Source organism: Rousettus aegyptiacus, unplaced genomic scaffold, assembly GCF_014176215.1.
Source record: "Rousettus aegyptiacus isolate mRouAeg1 unplaced genomic scaffold, mRouAeg1.p scaffold_m13_p_3, whole genome shotgun sequence".
NCBI lineage: Eukaryota > Metazoa > Chordata > Mammalia > Chiroptera > Pteropodidae > Rousettus > Rousettus aegyptiacus.
In genome coordinates, this window is record NW_023416306.1 from 38,743,690 (window position 1) to 38,768,924 (window position 25,235).

Below are 25,235 nucleotides of genomic sequence, written 5' to 3' on the forward strand. Positions count from 1 at the left end.
TAAACAGACAATTGTTGAGCATCTCCTCGGGGCAAGGCAGGAAGCCAGGTGATGGAGCCGAAGAAGGCAGACGTGCAGGCATCTCAGTAAATAACAGAATGAAGGTACTGTGATGGGATAAATGGGTTACCCTTGTAACAACAAAGGAAGAGCATCGTTCCAATAGAGGAGACACAAACAAGGTTAGGAGGTTGGGAGGCATGCCAAGTCAGAGCAGGACCTCCAGGCTTGTGTCATAGCACGGGCATATGCATGTCACGTTCTAAGAAATATAAACATACAGAGGCCAGGCCAGATGCTAGAAAGCTGTGACTGCCAAGTTAAGAAGCCTGGGATTTGTTATGTATCAAGGAGGAACACAAAGAGAATTCAGTCCAACTGGCTGTACTAAAATAGGTGGGTGGGAGGAGATAAGGCCGCCGAAATAATATGCTGAGGGTCAACAACAGAGTGGGCCATGGCCATGGGAGTGAGATCTAAGGAACTTCAGGCTGGTACAAACCACAGGGACTTGCAGCTGTTATATGAAAGGATGAGGAAGACGCTGGGTCTATTATATGTGAACACTTCGTTGGATTCCATGAACTGGCTGGCTTTTGCTATTTAAACATTTATTGTGGTTATTACCCACATCGTACATTGAGCCCTTGTAAATTCTTAAACACCCCTGAGATAAATGGGGGAGTTATTTCAAATCCTCTTTTATAGGTGAGAAAACCAAGACCATAAGGCTTAGCCCTAATCAGGAGAACCCAAATAACCAACCCAAGTGGTGCAGAACTGGGATGAGAAATCAATACACAATCCAAAGAAACACGATGATTGCTCAAAACCATCCTATTGACACTATTTCTGGCCTGAGTAGGATAGAGTTCATGGAAACTTACACTGAGAGGTGTGCTGGAAGTTGGTTTTGCTGATAATATCCACTCCAAAAGCCAACGGAAAGCTACCACAGTGTGCCGAACCATTTAAAACAAAACAAAACAAAACAAAACAAAACAAAACATGAATGCACAGCACTCAAGTCTTACGCCTTTGGATAAACTAAATTAAATTACCCTTATCAAATGCTATTTTAAGACTCCCGTTTTCCCATCATAAAGTTTAAAAAAGAACAATCTGTGTAAAAAGCAGGTAAAGAAATTCACTTACAAAGGTTTATTTAGATGCTTTATGATTTTAATGTCCTTCACGTATTCAACATAAAATACTGACATTGAATGAACAATAGGGGAAAAGATGCTTTAATAAGAATCTTCTGGAACTCTCAGCATCACTCTAGTCAAACACTGTAAAGAGAACAGTTGAGTGAACAAACTATAAGGAGGTTTAACAGAGATTTTTAGTTTAACAGCACAACCGAAAAATGAAGAAACCAACAAGCCAAGCCTCTCTTTTACCCACTAAAAGGAAAATAAATCAAGGAACTTCGAAATCTTGTGAAGTGGCTTTAAGAGGGAGGAGGGGAGAGGCAAGACAGAACCGTATTTCTCAAAAGTCTCCACATACATCTTCAAGAACCACGTTATTAGAAATATAAATGCATAGAGATATAAACTATTTGGTATTAAAAACAGGCCTTGCTATATAAACACATAGTGTGTCACTTTTATCTCTTTATGAGAGTAACAGTATAAAAAAGGCTCTCCAGTTTGCGTTTTAGCCTGGAACTCCTCAACACTCACCACATGGTCAACGTCAACCTGAATTAATTAACAGCTGTGGAACCCAGGACACCCCACTGCTGTCATTTTGGAAAGGATCAAGATTCAGCACCCAGTGGCCCACATCCACCCTCCATGCTGTGTGTTTGGGCATCTCCAGAAACAATTAACTACACTTTATGTCAGTCTGAAGGCAAGTTTGAATACTGAGATCTACCTAGAAAAAGTAGCAGCAGAGACAACATAAGCTGGAATTGTTAGAAAAGCTAAAGGAAGATTTTTTAAATGCTTCCAGTTCAAGTCAAAATTAAGGTGTCTGTTAAGTCACAGCAGCTTTGCAGAGCTGTGGATGTTTTGCTGTTATCTGAGAAATAAAGAATCTATACTAAGCATGTTCCTTTAAGAAAAATACCAAGTTTAAGTTTTTGAAGCCATTGCTAAGCTACTTTAAATTTTGTACATTGTTCAGAGACAGAGTATCTATTGGTTAGAATGTGCTCATAACTGATGCATCTCCAAAAACTTCTTCATGAAGGCTGCCAGCTCCTGAACATCCTCGATCGTGACAGCATTATACAGGGAGGCCCGGATGCCTCCCACAGACCTAGAAAGACCAAAGGATGCCACCATTAACAAAAGCATCTAATTCAGCATCAAGATCACCTTCTTTCCAGTCACCCCACAGGTGGCTAGGTGTTCAGCCATCTAATATTTAGAAAATCCTCCCTAATATAGTGAAAGTCCATCATGCTCTCACACATAGCTTAGATGAACTCAACTATTCCAGGAGCCTGTGGTGCAGGGAGCTGGTATAACCCCTGCAGGGTAGGTCTCTTGTCTCTCATGTGGAGGACATATTTTTCATAGAGCACACAGGATTAACTACTCTAGCTGATGCTCCTCTGGAGAAACAGTGATCTGTTCTGACATGAGAGGTTTGTACCAGCCTCACCAGAGATGGGATGGCAACCCCTGTGCTTTAAGAGCAATTTAAGTGATTTTCAAGGGTAATTTTGACAAAGGCTCCTGGAAGACATGGCTTCACCATGCTCTCAGCAGGGGAATCATGCTGAGGGCTCTATAAGCAACAGGAGGAATGACTAACCCTGTGACAACTGATTTTCCCAACAAGTTAGAATAACTGCTACTCCAAGCTGGGCAGGCTCCGAGATCTGTTTTGTTCTGCATTTGAAAACCTAAACCCATTCTCTGACAAGTTCCTGGACTGGATGTGTACTCACCTATGACCTTTCAAGGAGATCATATTGAGCTCAAGAGCTTTATCGAGAAATCTTTTTTCTAAAGCATCGTCTCCTTTGGCATTGCCAATGCGGAATGGAATATTCATCTTGCTTCTATTCCGGGGCTCCACTAGACATCTGAAAAACATGTTTACTATTCCAGTGACTTTTCTGAAATGTGCAACTGCCATTAACAAATCAACAGAAAAAACAATTTAAACATTTTCTAAATGGAAAGAGGAGATGAAAAAAAGACCTGCCTAGGACATTTATAATTTACTTAGGGAGAGCCCTGTTACATATGAAACAGGGAGTTAGCATTCTCTTATGTGACTTGTACTTCACTTCCGCAAGCCTCAGTTTCCTCACCTGGATATTGAGAATAATGATACCCCCATTTCAGACCAGTAAAGACAGTTTCAGTGCTCCGACAGCTACGCAGTGGCAGCTACACAACAGTGAGTGACTCTCTACAAGTCTACAGAGAAGAAAATATTGGTCCTAATCGTGGCTTTTAGACTTAAAAATAATGTGCAGCAGCTTTCAACACACTTGTCACACTGTATTATTATCCCAACCCGTGTGACTAATCTCTCTGTTGTGCCTCACTTTCCTTATCTGTTGAATAGTGGGAAGAATAATGGAATCTGTATCATAGGGTTGATGTGAATGAAGATTAAGTGTATTTAGAGGGAATTTTTATGGCATATTTTTAAATGGTCACAAATTCTCTGCGGCCCTCCCAGCAATAAATGGGGTCTAGTTCATCACACCTTTTGAATCTGAGCTGGCCTTGTGACTTGCTTTGACCAAGAGATTACAGCTAAAGTGATCCTGTACTACTTCCAAGCTTAGGCCTCCAAAGGGCATGTAGCTTCTATACCTGCCCTCTTAAAAGACTACTGTTGCCACATAAGTAAGCCTGAGCTAGCCCTGCTGGAAATAAAAAAGCCCAGCCAACAGCCAGCATCACTACCAGACAAGTGAGTGAGACCATTTTTTGACCACTGGCTCCAGGTGAATTACGAGATGACTTTGGTTGAATAAGTGGTCCCAGGTGATAGCAGCAGAACCACCCAGCTGAGCCAGGCTCAACCTGCTGACTCAAAGAATCACAAGCAAAGAAAATGGTTGTCATATTAAGTCACTGTCTTGGGGTGTTCTATGATGCAAGAACAGATAACTAATATACTTTAAAACAGTGTCTGGAACAGAGTAAATGTGATATGAGTATCTGTTAAATTCAATAAATTGATCTTTTTATTCCTAGCACCTTGCACAGGGCTTACACAGACTCTTAGAAATAATGAGTCAACTTTTTATCTAGGAATGGTTAGGGATTTGGCTTCAGTTTCAGATTTGGAAAATAAGCAGCCATAATTATTTTCCACTGACAACCAAAGAAAGAAATGGAAGAGGAAATGACATGCTACTCTAGAATAAGAGAAAAATATGTAATGATCCTCTTTCTCCATTTTCAAGCACATCCTGTCTTAGTCTCACACTTTTACAGAGTGGGAGTCATTAAAATTAAACAGCAAATAAAAGCAGCGTGAGGAAGCCCCCATTAAAAGTTACGCTCTCTCCTGAGGGCACATACATAATTCCTGTTAAAGTTAATAGGAGTCAAGTTGCATACCTACAGACAGAAGAGACGTGGGAAGGGAAACCAAATATCTGGTAGCTGGCTGGCTTTGAGCCTGAATTCCGGGGGCGCTTCCTCTTTTTATGAGGTGGTAAGTATCATGGTGGATATTTAAATTAAAAATTCAGTGGATACCGTCTTTTTATATTCTGCTGCCTCAGGCTCCCAAACTGAACATCCAATTACAGAGGTGGAGAGGCAAATTTAAGGGGAAAAAATAAAAAACAAAACTAAAAGCAGAAAGAATGAAGAATTCGTATTTATAGTGAGCCCCGCACCCTATTTACCTATCCATTGTGAGAGTAGATGAATCATGACACAAAAGCTAGAAATTAAAGATTCGACTGGCACACAGCAAATACTTACACAGTGCCCGAGTACCTCTGGTATGAGACTGAATGGAAGGGAAAAAAAAGAGTAAAAGGAATTAACTGCTCCCAATCTAGTGAGATGGCTCAGCAGGGAATTAAAATTCCATGTGAGAAGTGCTGTAACAGCAAAGGGCTGTGGAAGCAAATCCGAACAAGGAATTCTGCCTGAGAGAAGGCTGAAAGGATTCACAGAAGGGGACACGAGAGTTGTTAGTTAGGACAGGAGATGAAAAACGAACATCGTGACAGAGAACTTGCATCTGCAAAGGCATGGCGACCCCCAGCAGACTCTCTGATGCAGCTGGTGTTGGGTTTCTGGCTACGGTAAGGCCTGGATGGTGAAGGGCCTGCAGATACGCTCTGCTGGAAACTGAATGGGATCCTTGAGCAACTAGAAGCAATCAGAGATTTTGGAAGAGAGAAAATGGAAACCTGAATTTTTTTTCCCCACTCCACATGAAGGTGGTAAGAAAGGTGACCTCAGGTCTGAATATGAACTCTATCATTTGGACATTTTTATAATATTAAAGATAATATCTAATATATATAAAGCACCGTGTCAGGAATGTCCTAAGTGCTTTACATAATAAACACAAATAATATTTAGGGCTAACTCTTTTCTTTTTCATTTGTCTTAAGGGAGCTTTTGTTATCTTCCTTAATCACATTGTTAACCCATTCATTGTTTAGTAGCATGTTATTTAGTCTCCATGTGTTTGTGTATTTTTCAGTTTTTTTGGACATTGATATCTAGTTTCATACCATTGTGGTCGGAAAAGATGCTTGATATGACTTCGATACTCTTAAATTTATTGAGACTTGCTTTGTGGCCTAATGTGGTCTATTTTGGATGGAGTTAACTCTTTAAGGAATGCTCCCTATGTGCCAAGCACTGTTTCTTGTCCTTTATACAACTAACCAGCACAAGAGCCCATGTTCTTAACTCTTATATTATATACTCTTTATTCATATGCATTTTTCACATAATCCTGATAGTCATAAGAAGTATGTACTATTATTACACCTATTGTACAGATGAGGAAACTGAGTTTAGAGCAGCTAGGTCATTTGCCCATGATCACATGCTAGTAGCAAAGCAGGGTTTCTAAGCCCAAGATGCTATACTGCTCACATGAGCTCATCTTGGGGTCAACCAGTGCCGTGTGGGTGCTTAGGCTATGGAATGAACACAGGGATTTCTACAGTTTTCTTATCTAGTCTCTGAGTTCTCTGCCAGGGTCAGTGGCAGAGCTGATGCAATCTCCAGCAAACCACCCAGAACTGTGCTCAATAAAGGGGATGCTTTAAGACTACGGGGGCAGGGAATAGGGGACAAGAACTAGAAGCAAAGGCGGTGGCGAATGGCATCATCTAATTCTAGGTTACTTTGTATTCCTCTTTAAAGTGTCTCACCTCCCTTTGGGGCCATATTCCCATAGTTTGAAAGTAAAGAATTTCCTGAGAACCCAAAGTACAAAGACAACCAGTGAGTACCCAGCTGCAAACACTAAAGGGAGGGGGTGTGAAAGTCTGCTCTGGACTCTGGTAACAAGGTCCCACAGGAATGTCATGAGCTAGGATGACATTTTCTGGGCAGGTGGCTCACAGGTAGATGGAAATTCCCAGAAAGAGGTTAATTTTGAAGAGGATTCAAGTTCTGAGTCAAGGCTGTTCATAGTAAATGAGTTTCAGGTGGGAAGGTGATTAGATTCCCCACAAGAGGACCCGCCTGCCACACTGGCTTCAGAAAGCTACCTTCTGGGAAATGCCAGATTGGGTGTTTGCAGTTAAAGAACGTTGGGGGAAAAGAATTCAGGGGATTCCTAGAGTTCCTTCTATGCCCCCCGCCCCGTGTAGAACTGGAAGACTGGAAGCCACCAGCACTGAAGACATGATGCAGAGGGGGGCAGAGGCCTGTCTCTCTGCCTCCCCACGTTACAGGGACCAGGGCCACAAGCCTTATCCCCGTCAAGAAGAGGAGGGTCCTCTATGCATTTTTAAAAATTTTTTCTAAGTCCCTGGATTTTTCCCAGGGGCATCACCATTCCTTCTGTCCTTCAATTTTGTGCCTATACATCTCCTGAGAAATATTTAGAGCCAAAAACTAATAGAAAAATTGGTCTCCCAGCCACAATAGCCGCCAACTGCTTTCACTCATATGTAGGTTCTGAGCACTCTTTGGGAGTCAGGAAAGATGACTTTTGTCTTCTGCGTATCCCCAGAGCCTACAACAAGGCTAGTCCAGAGTCAGTTAGTACTCAAGAGGATGGATGGATGGATGGATGGATGGATGAACAGATGGATAAATGAACAAGTGGATTACATGTCCTCAGCCCTTCCCATAGACCTTCCTTCCAATCCCAGCACAAGCCATCCCTCCAGGGAGCCCACGCTCTGCTCCCCAAGCACCCTATACTTTCTTCCCTCAATGTCTTTGTAGGGGCCACTCTCTGCCTGCCTAAAAATTCTTCCCTCTTCTCTGCCCAACTATACTCTTGCCCAAGGTTCAAGCTCATTCAAAAGGCCTCCCCTCACCTCTAGGCAAAGCAGTAGCTTCCTGCTCCACGCTCATGCTTCATTACTTAGTCCTTGGCTCCTTGGACCATCTACGGCTAACCGTACATTTTAAAATGGCTCCAGTGGGGTTCCTTGGCCTGTGCACGCACACATCAGGGTCTAGGGAAGAAGGTTCCCCAGGACCAAGCCTCCAGCCTGCACTTGCCTCTGCTTTACAGAACCACAGAATAAACAGAAATGCAGTGGGTACCATCTTCCTCCAGATCGCACGTGGGAGAGGAGCTCAAAGCCAAGGCATCCAGCCAAGCTAAACTCCCCCAGACTGTGACTGGAGGGTCACTGCATGACTAGAACTCACAGAGGGAGGCATCAAGCCCTTTAAGGGCAGAGGTGGCAACAGCATGCTGCTTTATCCTAGCTGTCCAAAAAAAGTTTAGCAGGGTCGGGCCTGGTTAGTATTTGGATGGGAGAGCACCTAGGGAGACCAGGTACTGTAGGCATAAAAAGTAAAAATAAAAAAAGTATATCCACCATCCCAGAACCATGGGTAGTTACGGAGGAAGATGTGTTATATGTTAGGACAGAGACATTGTTTTGTCTGTTCTATATTGCACAGTGAATTCTCAAAGAGGGCAAATTTCCATGTTACTATCAGGCATACATTTCTGTTAAAACAGACTAAACCTCAAACAGTAATGGCCACTAAGAACAGAGTCTTGGATTGATAAAGGAGAAGTATTTATGTATATGTACGTATAAATGCACTCATACACATGTGTGCATGTACACAAACACACAGGATAAAGTCTGGTCCTCATATACCTGTCCCCATCCTGAAAAGCAAATGAAGACATCGTCTGCTAAGTTTTTCATTTATCAGGCACTGTACTAGATGCTTCATATGCAGCATTTTGGTGAGAGGTCTGTTGTAGGGGCTCGAATGGTAGCCTCTGAAAAGGTATATCCATGTTCTAAATGCAAAAACTTGTGAATGTGGCCTATTTGGAGAAAGGGTCTTTGCGGATGCAATGAAGCAAAGGATCTTTAGATGAGATAGATCATCCTGGATTATCTGGGCAGTCTCTAAATCCAGTGATATGCCCTTGGAAAAGAAAACACACAAAAAAGGAGAAGGCCATGTGAAGACAGAGGCAGAGACTGGGGTGATGCAGCCACAAGCAAAGGAACGCCTGGAGCCACCAGAAGCTGGATGAGACTCGAATGGATTTGACTCTGGAATCTCTGGAGGAAGCAAAGCCTTGCTAACACCTTGATTTTGACTGTCTGGCCTCCAGAATGAGAAGAATCAATTTCTGTTATTTTAAGCCATCCAGTTCGTTTGCATACTTTGTTCCAGCAGCCCAAGGAGACCAATATAAGGTCCGTAAGTTTTCTGTACCCCTCACAGAAGCCGCTCCAGTGCTCAACACATTCATGAATTACTTAGTCACATGAATGTTTAACTAGCAGTCAACTCATCTCTTCACGGACTGCAGGCTGGGGATGGGGCTGATAATAAGGGAATCTGAACTTTCCTAAAAGGGTAAATTAGCATGGAGGGGGAGGGGTGGGTGTTTACACCAAGGGTCTCTAGCACAGCCTCTAGGTAAAGTTGAGAACTTCTACCAAGTATATTTAGTTTTTGTTTTTGTTTTTGTTTCAATCCCAGGATGCATTCAGAGGAAGCAGGAGACAGTGGGAGAAGGGGTCTGCCCCAGAAGTGAAATGAGAATCTTCCCCAGGGTAATGTCTTTAGTATTCGAAATGTCACCACCCACTAGGACACAGGCCTAAAGCAGGGAATTCGGGGGTGGGAATACAGGACCACCCTGCTAACCAGCACTTCGGTGTCTCAGAGAAAGGTGAATGCATCCATTTGCCTTTTAAAAGTACCAGGCATAGACATCTTTTTGAATTCACAAGAGGCAAAATGTGAAAAAATAAATCCATCAACTTACACATAGAATCCTTGAGAATTATCGATAATATCATAAATCATTTGTGACTTGATGGAGCTAAGCTTCTCCATGGCTGCTGCACCACCATTGTTCTTAATCCATTCCAGGACCAAGCCCACGACGTAGATGCTGAAATAAAGATTAAAACAACAAAAAAAAATCCATTTAGTTCAGCTTTGCAAAAGCGGAAAGATTCAAGCCAACTGTTAAGTTGTACTAAAACGGACTTAAAGATGTCATTAGACAGACAAGATGAGAGGGGGCCACGTGGAAACCAAGGACGAGAGCATGTTATGGAGCAGGAATTGGGATTAACCTAATGCCAGGCCCCTGAGGGCCATTCAGAAAGGAAGTTTCATTAAACTTCTCACAGGATATCGATCAGTCCCTACCTGTCCAGCCTAAGCCCTAATACAAACTTAATAACACCTGGAACACACTTCCCCCCACCTACACCTACTGACATTTGGTCCCCACTACAAGCATCTTCAGATCCCCTGACCTCACCTCCACCCAGTTAGTTAGCCCTTCACTTCCTGAACTACCGGAGCCTTCTGCGCATACTTCCCACTTTTTACCATTCACTCCTTTACTTTTTATTTCTACGTGTCCCAGTCTTAGAAGGCTAAGAGCACGTGGTATTCAGCTCTTCCACCCTGCCGCCCTGACACAGAGCCCTCCACCTGGCAGGAGGCAGTGGGGAAGCGGCCCTACCCAGACGAATCAGAGCCTTCTCCGGAATTCTCTGAATTGGGAGTGAGGAGAAAGAGGCAGACGTGTGTGCTGGTGAAACTGAGATACGAGGAAAGAGCCCAGGGAACATTTGAAAGTAGCTCATCTGAAAATATGAAGCTGGCATTTCAACAGAGATAAGCGAGAATCAGAAAAAGAACAGATGGGGTAGAATTTGTGTCCCTGGTTCAAGAGGCCCTGCTGTACCTTGGTTCCTCCTGCAGCTTGGCATTATCTCTTTCTGAACCAAATACTTTAATTCTCTGTCACCTGTGAGACCTCAGGGCTCTTGTGGGGACTGCAGGAGACGGGTTGGATGAGGTGCTTGACGCAGGGCCTGGCACGTGGCAGGTAGGCCACATCAGTGGCAGTTAGTATACTATCTTTACTATTAGTTGTTCAAAACCAAGCCAGAAACACTTGATGTTGAAGAGCAGTGGGTAGTTTCCCCAGTGACTTTCTGAAGGCCTCCCTTTGAGACACTCTAATAGCCAGAGGCTTGTCCCCCAGGGAAGCCCAAGACACTGACTAGCTAGATCATTTACTGTCTCACTGGGGTGGTGGAGGACCCTGGAGTTTCTACCCCCAGAAGATAGCAGAAGCTAAGGATGGGTGCCCAGCGGGCACTGGGCAAAGCAGCCAGCACCCAGAACTAGGAGGCAGCCTCTTCAGAAGCTTCCCCAGCCTAGCTCTCCAGACACCCCTGGGAGGAATGAGAAACAGCAGCTAGCTGCAGAGAGGGAAGAGAAAGCGGAACAGAAAACAGCCCTTGAGTAAATACAGCCTCTCTGGGTGAAGACGGAGGAAATCAGAGGGCAAAGGAGAAAGAAATGAGAAGGGAATGAATATTACTGAGGTTCACTTTGAGCCAGGTATTCTGCTAGTTGTTTTCTCTTTTATTGATCACAATAATCCTGAGGTCAGAGCCACCATTATCTCATTTCACAGATGAGGGAAACTGAGGGTCAGAGAGCCTAACTTGGCAAAAGTCACCCAGAAAGGGGCCGCTAAGGCCAGAATTCCAACCCTGATCAGTCTGACTCCAAAGCCCAAGTTCTTTTTACCAGTAACACAAGCCTCAGGTTTCCCTGGGCCTCCAGGGCCCTCAAACACTATCTCATCTGCTAATGGGGTAACCGGGCGGGCACCAAGTGTCACAGACACAGCTGCCAAGTCCAGCTGCTACACAGGCATCATAGCACAGATGGGCATGTGTGGACATTTGTGCATTTCGGATACAACGCTGCCTACACCAACTACTCTATTCTTTAAGATACCATCTAACCCCAAACTGCTCACTACCCACGAACCACAGAAAAAACGCCCTGCCACAACAAGAACCAAGAAAAACCACCATCATGCCTGTTTACCAACAGTATTTTTCAGAGGCCACGCTTTGCTTTTATCTGCAGTTCTGTTATCTATGCCAGGGTTCCCAATAACCAAGTCCAAAGCTGCAGCAAGGACCCGGGCCAGGTCCACAGTCCCAGCAAGACCTCAGCAACAACACACTACCCTGTCAGTAGCCATCAGCCTCAGGCTCACTGCACATGCTCTCTGGCTAATCTGAATGCCATCTGACCAGGGAGAGTCAGGAGAAAGCCCGTGCATTTTACATGTTGTCTGGAGCCAGCACCCATAGCTTAGGTGCATATGGAGCCTCGCCAAGAGGCAGAGGGCTATCCAAGGGACCAGAACGATATCTGGTCCCTGTGACTCTACTGTGGTTTCCAGTTCATTAGTAACTCATGCTTCTACCCCCATACAATCCAAAATCTTTAAAATACAGGGCCCTAAAATGCTTACGCAGCTTTGCAGCTTGGTCTCAGTTCTCTCCACTCTCAGTGCAGTGCAACACTTTTAAATGATTTATGTGTTCACTTCTAAAATGCCACCTGTAAACACCTGGCATAGGTTTATCATCTAAGCCTGGTTCTTCAATAACGAAGTAAAATCACAGTGTATCCATTCTATGGTACACCGTACAGCAATTCAAAGGGAAAAAAAGGCAGGCATTTGAGCGGATATGACAGTGTTCGTAGTTTTTTGTAGGGTGGAAAAAAAAGGAATTCACGGAACAGTGTGTATGGGAAAGTTCCCTTTGCATAATTAAAAATATGGCTCTATACATTTGCATGTGCCCAGTTAAGGGTCTGTTAGGATACATAGCAAGCAATTAACAGTGGTAACCTCAGCAGCTCTAAAACCTTTGCTAAGAGCATGTGTTACTCTTTTAAGTTTTTTAAAATGCAAAATACACTCTGTACACTAGGGCTTAGAAAAGCATACAGGAAGGTCCCCGAAAACTCTCCCTGGCTGTTACAAAGATTCTAACTGTGCTTCTGGAGTTGACAGTGAACAAGGCTAAGCCTGCTGGGAAGGCCTATACTGACACTGCGATAAGAAAGGTGGCCTGGATTAGTAGGGTTATTTTGTTTGTTATTAGTTAGTCTACCTCAAACAACAGCTAAAATGAATTTATACTTACATGTTCGCGTAGTAATAGTACGTAAAAACTTTAATGGGGTTGGAGAAAAAGTTTAGACATCTTTTTGCTTATCCATTAGCTGAGCTTAATACGTTCTACTAAAGGGTTAAACGGAATGGCCAAGTGTCCTTTATTCCACCCCAATTCATTGCTCAGGGCTACAGGCAAGTATTTGAAGGCCAGTTATCCAGCGCAGTTCACACAAACTTCCCAGGGCCTATAGTCATTTGGCCCTGATTTTAAAAGGAGGTAAAAAAGGCTCCTTTTCAAACTTGGGATCTTTTCAAGGAATTCTATGTGATACAAAGTTCCAGGGTGTTCTTATCAGTTTACATTCAAGGACTGAGGAGGATGCTTTGCACAAATGTTCATGTCTATTTGGAGCTCCTTTTCACTAGGGTGAGCTATAATTTTTTAACAGTGACTGTTTAAGTACTGCAAATAAATTCCACTTTTTTCAAGTCATAGATTCATGGTATAATTGTTCAATCACACAGAAATGTACTTTTCTCTTATTTTGGGGTAAAAGAAAGCAAAGCAACTTCCAGGTGTTGTCCTGGAATAGAACACATTGATCTCAGTCTCTTTCATCGTCTATCTACATTTACATGATTCTAATCAAATATTAACAATACTGCCCTGGAATGGCATCAATTATCACTATATTATCACTATTCGGATCTGTTTAGGGAAGAAACTTCATCCTTTTTCTGCTCCTGCCTGTAGTTCAGCCTGTTCCCTAAGGCAAGAAAGTTCTGGGGAGGAAGTTCCTGTCTCCACCCACCCCCTTCCCCCCACCACCACTTCCTGTTGTCCTCCACCCAGCTAACCAGCTAACCTGGCTGGTCAAAGCCAGGTCAAGGCCTAGGGCCCAAGGGTAGAAAGTAACCCTATAAAAAAGTTACTGTTCTACAACTATCTTTCTGTGTCTTCAGGTCTGACTCCAGATGCTTTCATCTCCCAGTGAACAGATTGGCCCTCTTTTTCACTGTTCCTGACGATTTTTCACCCTAATATTAACAAACAGCATATGAACATATTCATTACATTTAAAAAAAAAAATCTGTTTTCCAGTCCTGTCTGATCTTGGAAGCTAAGTAGGGTCAAGCCTGGTTAGTACTTGGATGGGAGACCACCTAGGAAGACCAGGTGGTATAGGCATAAAAAATAAAAAAAATAAGCGATTGTAAGCTGACAAGGTCCTTGCAATCTGTGAGGTCAACCAAGGGTTGCCTTGCCTTAAAAAAAAAATAAAAATAAACAAATAAATAATAATAAAATCTGTTTCTTGGTAACTCTTGGAGAAGGTGCCAGATTTGTGACAGCTACCTGTGCTCCTCCGGTTGTGCTCTAATCAGAACTTGCCAGCTTCAGGCCACATTTCAGGAATGAGGGTCTCTCTGCCTCCTTCCACCTTCCCAAAGCCAGTGGTGACCTTTGGCTCGCCCTGAAAGACCCACCTGACTCAGAGCCAGACCTCGGCCCCACCTTCTATCAGGTAAGATAGCCACCTCCTGCCACTGTGCAGCCTGGCACCTAAGCCCCTTCCAGGGGCCATGCATTTGAGGGTCCCCAACTCTGAGTGCCTTCTCCACCCAGCATGCCCAATTCTCATTTCCCAGTTAGCCAGAGAGCTATTTTTCCACTGCCTAAAACCCTAAAGGTAAGCGATAGATTCAGCACCACCCCCACATACCTCCTTATCCCTAATAGGCTTTTCAGAAACACTTTCAGCCTGAGTGAAACAGAGTGGGGCTTACTGGAGACCAGGAGAGTTAGCCCAGAACACCCTGTTCCCTGAGGAAAGTGAGGGACACAAAATGAGCTGCTCTGCCTCAGGTGAGCTATGTGGAAAACCAGCAGAGATTCCATGAGAATTGTAACTTTGAAAATAACTTTTCTTTCCTATGGTAAGTTATGTGGAAGAAATTTTCTACAGGCAACATCAAGTAGAGAGACCTCTAACAAAGTCCCAACAGATGCCTACACTAGCCCTAGCCCCCTCTTTTAAGAGAACGTCCAGCCATCGTGGAAAATTCCAGGAGTTTAAGAGGCGGACTCCAACAGCCATTTACTCTCCTAAGGCAATATCCTTCGAATACAAACAGATCCACACTGATAATTCTGAGGTGGAGCTGAGGCGATGATGCTAGAGCTGGGGAGCGGCTGCAAATACAGACAAAGCTTCCCTAGCTTGCCCGCCACTTACCTCCTGCTGTGCAGCCCAGTCTGTGGCCCAGGGGTTGGGGACTCCTGGGTTAAGCAACTTGCCCAAGGTCACACAGCTAGTGAGCAGTAGAATCTCTCAGGCAGATGTTAAATCTGAGGTATCGCAAAGATTCTGCTAAACCTTCTGAGTCTGGGAGTTAAATGACTAGGTGCAAGATAGTTTTGCGTTCCCTGAAAGGGCTACATTGCAGCCTCTCTCACTTGGCTAATGGGAAGTCAGGCTCACAGGATCTGCAGATTGGATGAAAAACCAGGAAAGTGTTTGTTCCAAGCCAGTATGTTTGCTCCCAAGCAGCCGGCTTCCTACAGGCCCAGCAGAGAAAGAGAGGAATATAGAGGAGGCCTAGCCTTTGAAAAGTTTTTCTCTAAATTTGCACTGTTTGTTTGAGATGCAGCTATATCACTTCACCTACAGAGCGCTTCTGGGTTAATGGTGAACCACCAAGGCTACCAAGATCAAATAAAAACACGCCCTCGCCCCAAAAAAGGGCTAGAAGACTGATCAACAGTACACAGAGGGTAACGAGAGAGACATGAGCTGGATGGAGAACCTTGATAGGATCTCTAGGCTATCAGGTCATGGGTTCACGGAAACACGCTCTACTTGAAAGTCACGTCTGTGCTCCAATGGGAAAGAAATCTCCTTAATTGATCCATGAGCCGCATTCCGGAATTACCTGAAGCAGGGCGGCGTGTTGTACAAGGAGTTATTCCCAGCCTGCACTTTGTACTCCAGTACTGAGGGGCACTCTCTCAGGGCGAACCCCAGCAGGTCATCACGGACGATCACCACCGTGACCCCCGCAGAGCCAATGTTCTTCTGCGCACCAGCAAAAATCACACCAAACTGAAAACAAGAAAAGCATGCCATTTTAGGTGCACCTGGTTATTTTTCACAAATGTGTTTCAACTTACCAACTTCTTTCCAAAGTACAATTTTTATGAGGAAGTAACTATTCTATTCCTATTTGAAATGCATTTCTTTCTCTAAAAAGTTTCCATCTGAGAGCAAAATCGATACTCATGAGTTCAAAGGCTGGTAGATTATGTCTGCCTGGTCCTTCTCCAATTTAAGGGGCTAGCCAAAGCCTACCACTGTAAATACCTTATACATATTCATATTCACTCTGCATACTTCCTTTCTATATCCAAGCTGGTTTTTAAAATAGGGAGGCTAACTGTCCTTGGCAACCAAAAGACACAGAATTTTTAATCCATTTATATTTGTATAAAGGGACAATCAGAAGAATGCTGAGAAATAAGACAAGCTGCCTGAGAGAGAAGTAATTTTAGAAAACAGATGTTTAAAGGTACATAAGAAATTTTGCCTTGTAAGATAGATAAAGAACCCTCTCCCAAGTCTCCACATGAAAACTTTAGGAAAATGAAGTGGTATCTCAAGTGGGAAGAATGGATACAATCCAGCCTGCAGGAGTATTTTATAGTTGATATTGTTTAGAATTGCTAGTACATGGTGACTGATAATACAAACCAGGCCATAACTAAAAGGTAGTATATTCGTTTAATGGAATATTATGCAGCCTTGAAAAGGAATGAAGTCCTGACATGTGCTACTGCATGGATGAACCTTAAGGACATTATGCTGAGTGAAATAAGCCAGACACAAAAGGACAAATGTTGCCTGATTACACTTATAAGGGGTAACTAGAGTTGTCATATTCATAGAGGCAGAAAGTAGAATGGTGGTTGTCAGGGGCTGGGGAGGGAGGACTGGGGAGTGTTTAATGGGTAGAGAGTGTCAGTGTGGTAAGATCAAAAGTTCCGGAGAAGGATGGTGGTGATGACTGCATAACAGTGTGAATGTATTTAATGTGACTGAAGTGTACACTTACAAATGGATAAAATGGTAAATTCTATGTTTTATGTTTACCATCATTTTTCTTAAAGGCAGCCTACCATTTAGTTTGTTTTAAATTATTCATATAATATAACCCTTGCTGTGTGCACCTGGGTGCACTACTCCCACTGCCTGCCTTGGTGTGCTACCCAAAAGGCTATGTGTCCTGTCAATACTCTTGGAAATAAGGAGGTATGAGGCAAGGTGGGCTTCCTTCATTGGACCCTGAGCTTGAATAATTTGCATCTTCCTTTGAAGACAGCAGGCCACTCTCAAAGTATTGACCAAAAAATATCCAAAGAGCCAGTCTCAAAGGTAGATAAATTCCCCAAGGACCCAACAGTGTCCCCGTGAGGCACTCATTAACACAGGAGCAAAACTGTCAAGACTAATGTTCTCACAGCCAACAATGTCAACCTCTCCTGCTCCAGTGTATGTTTAAATGTCCTAAAGAATCCAAGACACTGGGGTCCCCCCGCCCCATCCAGCCTCTTTTGCACTCTACCTTGGAAACGTCCACTGGCTTAGACAGAAAGTTCGAGGACATGTCGCAAACCAGCACTGCCCCCTTGACATCAGGGATAAAGTCAAACTCCACACCATGCACAGTCTCGTTAGCACAGTAATACACATAGGAGGCGTCCGGATTGAGGGTCCAGGTGCTGGGGTCTGGAATTTCTATCACAGAAAACAAGTTGGAGACACCACACTTTTTCTCACCTTTCCTTATGTAGACGGGAGTCGACAAGGAATAATACCCCTCCCCTAGCAGTGAAACACTGATTCCAAAGTATTCACAAGGGAAAGCGCCCTATCCACCTCGCCTTATAATCACCACCACCGTCCTGAAACGATGATCAATCCCATCCTGCTAAATCTTCAAGAATGGTGGGGTAGGTATTTGGGTTTTTTTCTTGTCATCCTATGTCCACTGATGGTCCAATAGTTTCCTCTTGGGGTTCTAGCTTCCCCTATTCTCGGCTCATTTGGTTCCAATGACACCAATTTCACCCATAGCCCCAAAGGCAGAATGCGACTTGGGCACAGTCACATGACTGATTTGGAATGGGACATGCACTTGTTATTGGGGTGTTGAGCAAAGGTGCTGAAACTTGGGGAGAATACAAGGTCGGAAGAGGCTGCAGCCAACTTCTAAAAATGAGGGAACAGCTTTCCTGAATGCAGACACTCCACAGAGGGGCATACTTGGAGCTAATGTTAGGGCCTGTGATGAAGTCATACCTAAAGCCAAACCAGCCCCGGGCTTTTTAGCTAAGTGAGTTTAATACTTTTTCTGTGGCAGCCAGTCTTACCTTGTACAGGCATCCAGTCTAAATGGCATCAAACTAACTACTGACAAGAAGAGGAAAGAATTAACAACAACTGCAGATTGCTTTGGGAAGGGGTAACCTGAGGGAGGGGGCCCCGGTCAGCACTTCACTGTCCAGTTCAGCTCCCAGCACTCACTTGTGTAACTCCCAAGTTTTGGATGGACGATATTCACAGTCCCAAACTTCTTGGCTTCTTCTGCAGCTTTAGCTGACCAAGCTCCTGTCACCACATAGTCAGCACACCTTCCTGCCTTCAGGCCAATCAGGTTTAAGGGGACAGCACTGAACTGGCCAGACCCACCTCCTTGTACAAAAATCACCTTGTAGTTGTCTGGAACAGCTCTGGGCAGAAGCACAAGAGATGGTTAATAGAGACTCAGGGTCAAAGATGGAGAATGAGTGATGCTTTACCAGAGCTCTACTTTGGGTGGGTTTACTATAAAAAACTTGGGTAAGTCCCACTACCACTTTGCCTTCCCCAACCTAGTCATTTATCTATACAGTCCTCAGACAACTATTTACTAGCCCTGTGGTGGAGCCTATGGTTACTGTTTGGAAAGATGCTAGTAACACCCTGCTGCTCCTTTAGAGTATAATCCCACTGCCATTCTCAGGCCATATGGTTCTAGGGTAGTCAACCCCAGCTCCAGGGGATGAGCAGCACACGACCCAAGCTGGCCAATGGGGTTTGGTTCTGAGAGCTTTGATTAAACTTTTGGGAAAGAGAAGTTGTTTTTATTGAGGGGAAAAAATGAACTTGTAGGAACTAATCCTGCAGTCAATGGTGGCCATCTGATGAAGATGCCACATAAAAGGCAGAGCCAGGAGATGGAGAAAAAGCCCTTCCTCACATCATCTGAGCTCCTACATGACCCCTGCACTCTTCCATTATGTGAGGTAACATTCCTTTTCTTGGTTAAGCCAGGAGTTAAGACTTCTCTTCTGTCCCTTGCAACCAAAAATCCTAAAAGTATCTACGTACTGCTCACGCTATGAACAAAGTGGACACCAGAGAAGGATCTTTGACCATGTTTTAGGCCTAGTCACATAATCAGGTACCCAATACACATCAAGATTAAGAGTGAAATTTTTTGACTCCATCATGGAAAATTAAGATCATGGCTGGAATGACTATAGGCAGCAGGATAAGGCTGGCCCCAGAGGGACTAGCCTGTGGAACCTAAATCCAAGCCTTTGAGTAAGGACAGAACTTGGGAACAGGTAGACAGAGGGCAGATGGCCAGGGACAGAGCTCCAGCACAGAGGTATAAGTACCAAAGGCCAAGGCTACATGAGAGGGTCTTGGGAAATAAGTGGTGTACAAATACCTGGGTCCGAGCTGTGTCTGCCCAAACCATGCTCAGTAGGATAGCAAAGTACACAGGAAGGCTCTACTCATGAGGTTTTCAGCAAGTGGGAGGACTGGCAGCCCAAGGCAAGCTTCTAAGGTTATGTTATTCAGATGTAGGGCAGTTAACAAGACCAAGAACTGAACGGAAGGATGCTGGACAAGAAACTTAGGTTCAGGGGTACAAGGTAGAAACTTGGTTAGGAGACAAAAGGATAAGCCAAGCTGAAGAGGGTCATAGCCATGTGGGTCAAATACCACAAAGGGCCAAGGTTCCGAATGCCCCCTCCATGGAGGACATGATTGTTCTGTAAACATGACATGCGACCCAGCAAGCAGACGTGGCATCTGCGGCCAAGCAGCTGATCACTGGTTATGCGCACTCACATGACAAACAGGCCTCCACGTCTCCTCACAGAAATGGCACCAAGCCCACCCCATGTGAAGCATTTATCAAGGCAATTTAAAAGCGAAGTAATGAAATGCTCAGTACCGTTCCAATTTTGTTGATGAAAGACTGCATGGATGGACCATAAAACATTAACAATGATTACCCTTGATTGGTAGGATTATTGATAATTCAGTTTAATTTGTTTGGTTTTTTCCTAAACTTTCTACCATGAAAGTATACTAGTCTTCTGAGCAGGGAAAAAATGGTTTTCAAGGTTACCGTATTCTTTTATTTATGTAAATTTATTAAAAAAATCTCTCCTTTAAACAGCAATCTATTCAAGAACAAGGCTTCCTCTGGACAAGAAAAGCAGTGCAGATAATCTAGGACTTCATTTGAGCAGCAGTTTCTCAAGTTCAGAACTCTAAGAACCTGTTAAAGAACCTGTTAAAAATAAAGTTTCTACAGAGATTCTAACTCAGCAGGTCTGGGTAGAGCCCTGCACTTGAATTTTTTAATATCCTTCCCCATCAGATAATTCTGACAGGTAGTATAAGGCCTATACTTCCAGAATCAGTGAACCAGATTATGGTTAATTATGCTGTCAAAGATGATCGTTTGGCATTTAAATCCCTTTTAGGCCAGCTGAACTTGAACTTCCACTGTGCTAAAAAATCCTTTTTAGATATGATTTCAAATCCTTGGAAACACCACATAAAAAACACCACATAAAATAAAAACACATAAATGCAGGATGGAGAACAAGTAAAAAGCATTATGTACTAATTTAGTGAATTTTGGGAATCTTAATAAGATTATTTTAATTATGAAATATTCTAAACAGTAGAGTATAGAAAATAATACAACAGACAGCCAGGTATATATCTTATCAAACAAAAGTAATGCAGTTCGATCTTTAAAATTTTAAACTTACAGCAATTCCCGCACAAGATTCTCTGTCTTGTTAAGAATCTTAGCAAAATCTGATGACCTGTGGCTCATTTCTGTAGAAAGAAAGATAAACAAAAAAAGTTCCACTTCAAAACCAAATGAACACAAGTAACTTCAGAAGTAATGACAAAATTTGCAAGTAATATAAGTGGCAATTTTAGTTATTTTGCATTCAAATTATGGGTCAAAGCTCATTTTGTTTAGGGAAAAATCCAAATTAATTTTGAAACCAGAAATTACAGGCTTATGGTCAAAGCAGAATCATCCTTCAATTGGCAGTTTGAGTCTCTGTGATTTCTCACCAGCTTTCTTAGAAACATGGGTCTGTGTGCAAGGACTGCCCTTTGGAACAAGAGCACTAAATTCTATGCTACACTGTTATTTCACATAAACTTAAGTACATGTCCCAATCCCACAGGAACAATATTAAATAGCCGTGAGCTTACGGTTAAACCTATGGTCTCTTAATACTATGCAGCCATTGGAACCACCAAAAAAGAAAAAAGAAAAAGAAAATTAAATTTAAAAAAGTAAATTTTAGAACCCAAAGGTCCTTTCACTAGAAATACGAGGGAGAGAAGCTTAATGAAATTATTAATGGGCAAGACCTCCATAAAAAGCTTGTGTACTTTTAAACTTTTAATAAGTTCATTCTTAAGTATAATAAAAACTAAAATGAATATGAAGCAATATTATGTTTTGAACAAAGTATGTAAATGTGCAGTATGAATCTTCTCATCTCAGATCCTATGAATAATAGCAAAACCAATTATGAAATGCTAAGCTGAAATATATGAACCTTTTACCAGCATTTATGTATGTTAACTTCAAGACTGCTTCCAATAAAAATGTAATAGAAGTTATTAAAATTTAAAAATACATCTATACAGGCCTATAGGAAGACTGTCGAAATTCTAGGCTTGATGCACTAAAATTAGTTCTCTGTGAAACTTGGACATTCACAGAATCCGAAAGTAAATCTTACCAAGAACACTAATCCCAACACCTTTGTAGTCTAGTAATTCTTTTTGGATCTCTAACAATACCTAGAAAAAAATAAAAGAAAATAGGTGATTTGAATATTCTGTGTGCAACTCTCCCTCTGGACATACAAACCTGGGGAGGGGAAGGGGAAGGGGTCTACAGACCAAAGCGAGTTGAGGTTAGGAAGCTTCTGACCTCATCCACAGCCAATAATATCCTTCCTCCCACCATTTTCACACAGCCCAGATGCAATTTTGCAATTTACACACAAATTGACTGTGAAATTACCAACCATAACTGATGCTAGGATGGTTTTTCTAAAGGCATGAATTTACTTAGATATAAACATTCATTTGGATTTAAAAGAAAAATGATCAAGCATACAATTTTTCTGATGACAACTCTTCAACTGTCAAGATAAAACCTCTGGAAAAAACCTGGAAAATGTTCCTTCCATGACATCTGCCATTCTCTTAAAGCAAAGCGCAAAATACATGAAGTCCTGGGTTCCGGGAACAACAAAAACGTCAGGCCCAAATTAAACAGATAACTCGATTTTCCATATTTTTGTCTAAGGTGCTTGACTGGGACAGGTGGCGTGGGCATAAATTACGAAGAATCTACCAAGAATTAAAACTCCTGTGATCTTTGATCCCAACAACTGAGCCAGGAAGGTGATATTCTTATCCCTAATTTGCAGATGAGGAATCTCAGTTGAAGTTCCTGAGGGTGATAGCCATATGCCTCCCGGTCAGCCATTTGGCCCATCTTATAGAATCCCTGCAGTCCCATAACCACTGCATCCCTTACAGGGTAAGCAGGACTCAGTTTAGGGCCAAATCCCATAGTCAGGAAATGGAGAGGGGAGGAGTGTGAGGACTGCAGCTAAAGTAGCTCACTAGGGAGGAGACCCATTGTTTTTCTTCCCTAAGGACAAGTAAAATGCAAATAAGTATAAACTAAAAAGAAAAACCCCTATTTTTTTAGAGATAGCAAGCCTTAATCAGAGATTCATAATGAAGTATTTATGAGTGACAAAATGTGACAACTGAGATGGCTCTAACATAACCCGGGGGCAAGAGAGGAGAAAGAGGGTGTGGGGGAAGGCCTGTTGAAACAAGATTGGCAAAATGTCCATAGTTGTTCAATCTCAGAGATGAGTCCATGGATTACATTATATTATTCCTTCTCTGCTTTTGTGTATGTGAGAACTGTCTGTCACAAAGAGAAAAAAAACTTCAGAAATGTGCACAAAACAGGTTATAAGCCCTCTGTAGAAGCATCCTGCCATCAGAGATGTTTTCTGAAGATATAGGCTAAGGAGGGCATTATAAAACAACCTAAACTGGATTGTGACTTGTCTGAAGAAATATTTGAAAAATAAAAAATTAAACAAAGATTCTTTGGACAAGGGGGTTCAAGAATCTGTCATTGTTTTGCGAACTCTGGATCCTTATTAGCACTGTCTGATCAAATAAACTTTAGTGAATCCTTCCCTTTATTAAATAGAAACATTCATCAATGATAGAATCATCTTTAAATTTAAGATTATATTTCTCTTATAAACAGCATTCCTTGAAAAGACATCTATAAGTTTATATCCAAAGTCATTACAAAGGTTTAAGATTTCCACCCAAAAAGCACAGCTCTCTAATCCAGTGGGGTTTATTTTTTGCAAACTACAGAATCCTTTTGTAGGTCACAACTAATTTTTTAAATGAAAATGAAAACATTAGGGCAGAATAGAATATAAATTGTGTATGTCATAGTTAATTAGGCTATTTCATAAAGCTTTTGTTTTAAACATAATTACATGCATGTACTCAGTCATTTTGTAAAATATATTTTTCACTATTATTAGTCAAGGTTTGAAAAGCTTCGCTAATCTTCATAATTCAATTAAATCAAGACACATACAAAGCAACATCTGTCTCCCCTACCCGATTAGGGCACATCTGAGGGCAAAATCCTCCCAGGAAAATAAATAATAAATAAATAATAAAAAATAATAAATAAAGAATTGTATTACTGATGACAACTGCCATTATAATAAATGTATAAAAAATTATATACAGGGAAAAAATAATCTGAATCCAAAAGATGAAGAGGGGAAACAGTGAGGAGGGTACAAGAAACATTTACACAACTCTAGCAGAATAATTTCACCTAAAACTAACTGGAATATCAAGAAAAAATAAGCCCTGTTCTCCCGGCCACTGTGAATGCTGCCCCTAGAAAAGTAAGCTGTCCTTTTCCTTCTAAAATCATAAGATTTCCCGTTCTTACCACAACACAGAGAAGACTCTGTTCTAGGGAGATTTCTACCCTGTTCAACAATGGATAATTGTAAAGTACTTGGCTGTGCCCCATGTTGCTACAACATATTATCGGAGTCATCCTGGTTAGAAAGATAAAAATCTAACAGCAGGGGCGGCAGATTGTCAATGCTTCAAGGTACATCAGAGACTTTGCCTTCTTCACAGCGGGGGATGCAGGGGAGGGAAGAAGCAGGAACCTGGCTGGGGGTTGGGAAGGCAGGGAGTGGGTGCCACTTGCAAGGTCTGATTGTAGTCCGGGGGAGAATTCAATCATTCATATGCTCCAGAATTTGTGAAGCGACTGGGCTAGCAGCCCAATGCCTACTAGAGTAAGACTATTCGAATGCTTTGGGGACCAAGCCAGTTAATAAACTGGATTGAACGCATGAAACTGTGAAGAAAAAGACTTTAGGGAAGAGTAGATTCTGTGGGTAACAAGGAGGGAAGCTGGACTGGAAAGCTTTCAAATTCACGTTTCTGAAAAACAATGTTCCCAACAATTGGCTCGAACAAAACGCTGTTTACCGGGGGCCATAAGTGGGCCTCCAGTTTGCAATCCCTTCCAGCTAACGCGATCCCCATTCACCATTCATTCAGTGTCCATTCATGCATCCACTCAATACTGCCTGGCTCGCGCCACTGTCGGGGGAGGGCAACACAGAATGAGAGCTTTTTCTTTTCCTCTGAGCCCACGCCGGGGCCCGAGGGAAGAGTCGCAGGAGTATTCAGGTGCATAGCACCGGCAGGCCAGCACGCCCCGGCGGGCTCAATCGTGCACGCACCCGAGCAGCTGCACAGGCATGCCTCGCCAAGCTTCCTCCCCCAAGTGCAGTCTTCCAGAAGCCCACCTGCGAGCGATCCTGAACTGGGCGTGCACGCTTGTGCAGAACGTTTGGGGGACTCAGGGCGTGGAGTGGGGATCCCAGCGCCCGGGGCGGAGATGCACCGCCACCACGCAGGACGCATAGCTACTCGCGCAGAAACGCGCCACCACCCGCGCTTGTGCTCCCGCCCGGGATGCACCCTCCGCGCACGCTCGCGGGGACTTACCGACCGCGGCAGTTTGGCGGGGCCCGGCCCGAAGTTGATCACCTGCCTCGGGGCATCCATGGTGCGAGGGTACGGACGGCAACTCAACAGGAGACAACCCAACGCGTGGAGCAGCGCGAGTCTGTCCGCGACGCCGACTCTCTGCCTTCTTCCAAC

General features: G+C 43.1%; 1 protein-coding gene and 1 non-coding gene across 2 annotated transcripts; both read right to left on the reverse strand.

Moving 5' to 3' along the window:
- Window positions 1-1,160: 1,160 nt before the first annotated feature.
- Window positions 1,161-25,235, reverse strand: PSAT1 (phosphoserine aminotransferase 1). The gene is made up of 9 exons (XM_016157654.2): window positions 25,080-25,235; window positions 21,713-21,773; window positions 20,711-20,780; window positions 18,174-18,379; window positions 17,212-17,384; window positions 15,526-15,695; window positions 9,400-9,528; window positions 2,909-3,046; window positions 1,161-2,271 (listed from the first exon to the last, which is right to left on the reverse strand). The coding sequence occupies exons 1-9, from the start codon at window positions 25,137-25,139 to the stop codon at window positions 2,166-2,168; spliced, it is 1,113 nt and encodes a 370-aa protein (XP_016013140.2). The 5' UTR covers window positions 25,140-25,235; the 3' UTR covers window positions 1,161-2,165.
- On the reverse strand, window positions 6,760-6,906 carry LOC118601142. Its single transcript, XR_004950230.1, has one exon. It is a non-coding gene; the product is annotated as a small nucleolar RNA SNORA57 (small nucleolar RNA).

What these genes read in the sequence shown, in the direction of transcription:
- PSAT1 (XM_016157654.2), bottom strand. Translation starts at nt 25,139, where the DNA reads ATGGATGCCCCGAGGCAGGTGATCAACTTCGGGCCGGGCCCCGCCAAA. An exon ending in AGCCAGTGGACGTTTCCAAG is followed by an intron (nt 15,696 to 17,211) that starts GTAGAGTGCAAA and finishes TCTTGTTTTCAG; the next exon opens with TTTGGTGTGATTTTTGCTGG. An exon ending in AATTCTCAAGGATTCTATGT is followed by an intron (nt 3,047 to 9,399) that starts GTAAGTTGATGG and finishes CATGTTTTTCAG; the next exon opens with ATGTCTAGTGGAGCCCCGGA.